Source organism: Eriocheir sinensis, chromosome 55 (assembly GCF_024679095.1).
Source record: "Eriocheir sinensis breed Jianghai 21 chromosome 55, ASM2467909v1, whole genome shotgun sequence".
Lineage (NCBI taxonomy): Eukaryota > Metazoa > Arthropoda > Malacostraca > Decapoda > Varunidae > Eriocheir > Eriocheir sinensis.
In genome coordinates, this window is record NC_066563.1 from 8,078,869 (window position 1) to 8,082,304 (window position 3,436).

The 3,436-nt window shown below is 45.7% G+C and overlaps 1 protein-coding gene across 4 annotated transcripts in view; it reads right to left on the reverse strand.

Annotated features, from left to right (window-relative positions):
- The window catches only part of LOC126984004 (probable N-acetylgalactosaminyltransferase 9), a 114,759-nt gene extending 112,950 nt beyond the window's left edge, over window positions 1-1,809 (reverse strand). For all 4 annotated transcript variants that reach the window (XM_050837305.1, XM_050837303.1, XM_050837304.1 and 1 more), the window contains exon 1: window positions 869-1,809. In XM_050837305.1, the coding sequence (XP_050693262.1) occupies window positions 869-1,440 (572 nt within the window). In that variant the 5' untranslated portion in view covers window positions 1,441-1,809. The remainder of the gene's footprint in view (window positions 1-868) is intronic.
- Between the last annotated feature and the right edge of the window lie 1,627 nt (window positions 1,810-3,436).

Below are 3,436 nucleotides of genomic sequence, written 5' to 3' on the forward strand. Positions count from 1 at the left end.
AAAATCAAAACTCAAACAACTACAAGAAGGAGAAAACACGAATTCACGCTTGGTTCACGCTTTTTCCTCTCTTTCTATTCCTGAAGCAAGGTACGGCAAAAAAAAAAAAAAATTACAGAAACCCACACACACACGCGAACATTACTATTCTTAAAATCAAAACACTAACAAATACGAGCAAGAGAAAACACAAATCCACGCTTGGTTCACGTTTTGTTCGTTCTCTCTAATCTTGCAGCAACATACGGTCTCAGAACCAACTGATAACGTGGCGAGATAAGACTGAAAATGCTGACACTCCCACCTCTCATTACATTACACAGCTGTCACCCTATCATAGTAGTGTGCTCAGGTGCATCATTTTCTAGAGGAAGCGTCATTATACAGTGTGAAATAAACATGAATAAGTACGTATATATCTATGGCCAACTTGCGTCACTTATGTAGGAGAGCAAATACAGATAAACGAGTTAAAAGTAAAGCAGCGTAAATATATATCTATGGTCAACATGCGTCACTTAAGTAGGAAAGCAAACATAGATAAACCACTTAACGCCACACGAAAGGCAAATTAATAATCACTCGTATTACCAAACATAAACTGAAACAATAGTAATAGCAATAATAAAAAGGACAAAAAAGAAGACGAAGTAGTATTAGTAGATGACAAAAATAAACGAATATAAAATGAAAAACGAACAATACAATCTACCGGAAACATTAATAAATAAAAAGGCGATATATAAAAGACGAAGAACGAAGACGAAGTAGAAGTAGTAGATATTAATAAACAAAGAATATAATACCAAGAATAAAACAATACTATCTACTATAACCTTAACGATAATAAATGCCTTTGGGTACTTACAGGGGGTCGCGGGAGTCGGGGACGGAACGATTGACGGAAATCTTATCACTCAGGACAAGATTGAACGCCTCCTTCTTCATCACTTCCTGCGCGACCTTCTCCTCTTCGCCACTCAACTTGACACTCTTCCCCGCCTCTCCCAGCCCTCTCACAACCTTCCTCTCATCCTCCGCGAACATCAACTCAGCCCGAATCCTCTCCGCATGATCCACGGGGCTGGGAACGTTGATATTAGGCGCAGGAATCCCCGGGGGTTCCACAGGGGGGGCTTGGTCTATCCGGTTATTGATGGGGAGGACCGGGGCAGCGAGAGGGTCTAAAGGGTCTGGCCGGTGGAATTTAGCGCTCTCATGGTCAGGTATTTGATTGGGGCCATCCTGATTACTGTCCTTCCGTGGCATGAGGTCCGGCTGGGTATCGATCCCCGGGTCATCAGCCTTGTACCACAGTCCCACGAAGCCGAGGAAGGTGCAGAAGGCGAGCATTTTGAAGATGAGGCTCCGTCTGCGAGGGTACAGAAGCTTGAGTCCCCCCATCTTCTTAGGCATTTGGATGTGGTGGAAGTTGATCATTTAGGTGACAGTGGTGTGAGTGATGGCTGGCTTGTCCGTGGTGCTGCTGGCGTCCACTTTGGGTATGTGGAGAGCACGCAAGTGGTTGAGAGCCCTGTTCGTCCCGCGCTTGGCCGCCACTCATGTGCTACACGCAGGGTGGGCAGGAGCAGAGAGAGGACAATCGACTGCTGCCTCTGTTGGTGCCTGCTATAGATGTCAGTGCATTGCTGTCGGGGCGTCCTAGCGAGTCAGCCACGTGTGTACTAGATCAGCCGCTGTGTGTGACGGAAACTACTCCATGGATGTAAAAGACGAGCGCGTGAATAGGAGGAGACAGTGCAACGCCCCTCCTACCGCGAGACCCTCACACGGACTGAGGATGGCTGGCTCAGCCTGGCTGAGCTCTTGCGGCTGGTCAACACACACACACACACACACACACACACACAGCCTTCTTCTTCTTCTTCTTCAACCACTATTACTACTACTTCTCTTCTTCTTCTTCTTCTACTCATTCTTCTTTTTCTTCTGCTTCTCTTCCTCTCAACCTTCCGACTTCTCTTCCTTTCCTAGAATTTCTTTTGTTTATCTGTCATCCTCCTCTTTTTCTCTCCCTCTCACTTGACCCTCTTAATAAACTCTCCTCCTCAACATAGCAAGCAACCTCAATTAATCCTCACACACACATACACAGCCCGCGGCATCAACGTGGCAGCTGTCATTGAACGATAATAAAGGGTGAATTTTAGATCGACATTTTTTCCTGGTACTGCAATCAACTAGCCAGCGTCTCACTTCCCCCTTAAGAGATTCTACCCCCCACTATTCTGGCCAAGGAAACTATAATATGATATAAAATAGACGCCTTGATCCTGACCATTCCGTATATAGTTCTGCCGTGGTCTTCATATATCTTCTCTCGATTTTCCCTGTCAAGCTAATTCTCCAGCTGTTGCTCTCTCTCTCCACATACGTCCCATAAGAAGAAGCCGTCTCCTTCAGATATGCTTCCATAATACATTTCCACAGCAGAACACTGAGGCTCACACTCATGCAGGGAATCGAACGAAGTGGTCAGTGATGCCAAGTCTACAGAAATATTTGTATTTTTAAAGATTTCCTGGTCATGTAGAAAAAAAGAAAAATATAGACTGTATGTTTGCAAACTTCTTTTATTTTGTAATTTTAGTTTTCAAGAAATATATAAAATTGTGATCTATAGAATTTTCTTGAATTTCAAGATACTTTACTGGCAAAACGAGTACCGACATCCTAAGGTTTGGACGCCATATTTGGCCCATTTTTCACCGCGCTTTTCAAACACTCGGACGCGCTCCCATGTGTTCTGTTTCACAGCCATGACGGTTGTCCACTGAAATTAAAAACACTTGTGTCAGACATGCACGCCTTCCCCTAACAGCCAGTTGGGAGCTGACAGCCCATGAGCTCTGAGAAGCTGAATGAGAGATAGTTTGTGTCAACACCAACTTATGTCCTCAATCCACCATTACGCCGATATACTTTACCATGATTTGGTCACCAGCCGTCGAAATGTACCGTAGTAAGGTGGGGCGGGAACAAGGAGACTCTAAAATACTAAAAATAGTCTCCTTGGGCGGGGGGGAGATTGCTCCCTCTTGCAAGAGGGAGCACGGGCCTTTGCCAAAGGCGGCCCGTAGCAGGGAGCCGACAGACCGACTTTATCGGCGATCGAAATCTAGCCGACCAAGTCGGTCTGTCGACGAGGACTGGCGTGTCTCTGTCCTTGGGCGGGGAGAACCAAGAATCCTTGAGGAGGACACTGGGCAGTGTTCTCAGACCTACGGAAACGGCTCCAAAACTATGATAAAAGCCCTCTCCCACCTCTCCCTTGGCCCTTTCCCACGTATATAATGCATAGCAACGATCACATTTTTGACGATAGGTGTGACTGAATGACATTAATGGTCTGGCCGACATGGCTGTTGATGGAAACTCGATAAATACAAGAAGCTGAGTCCCCCACCCTGGCAAT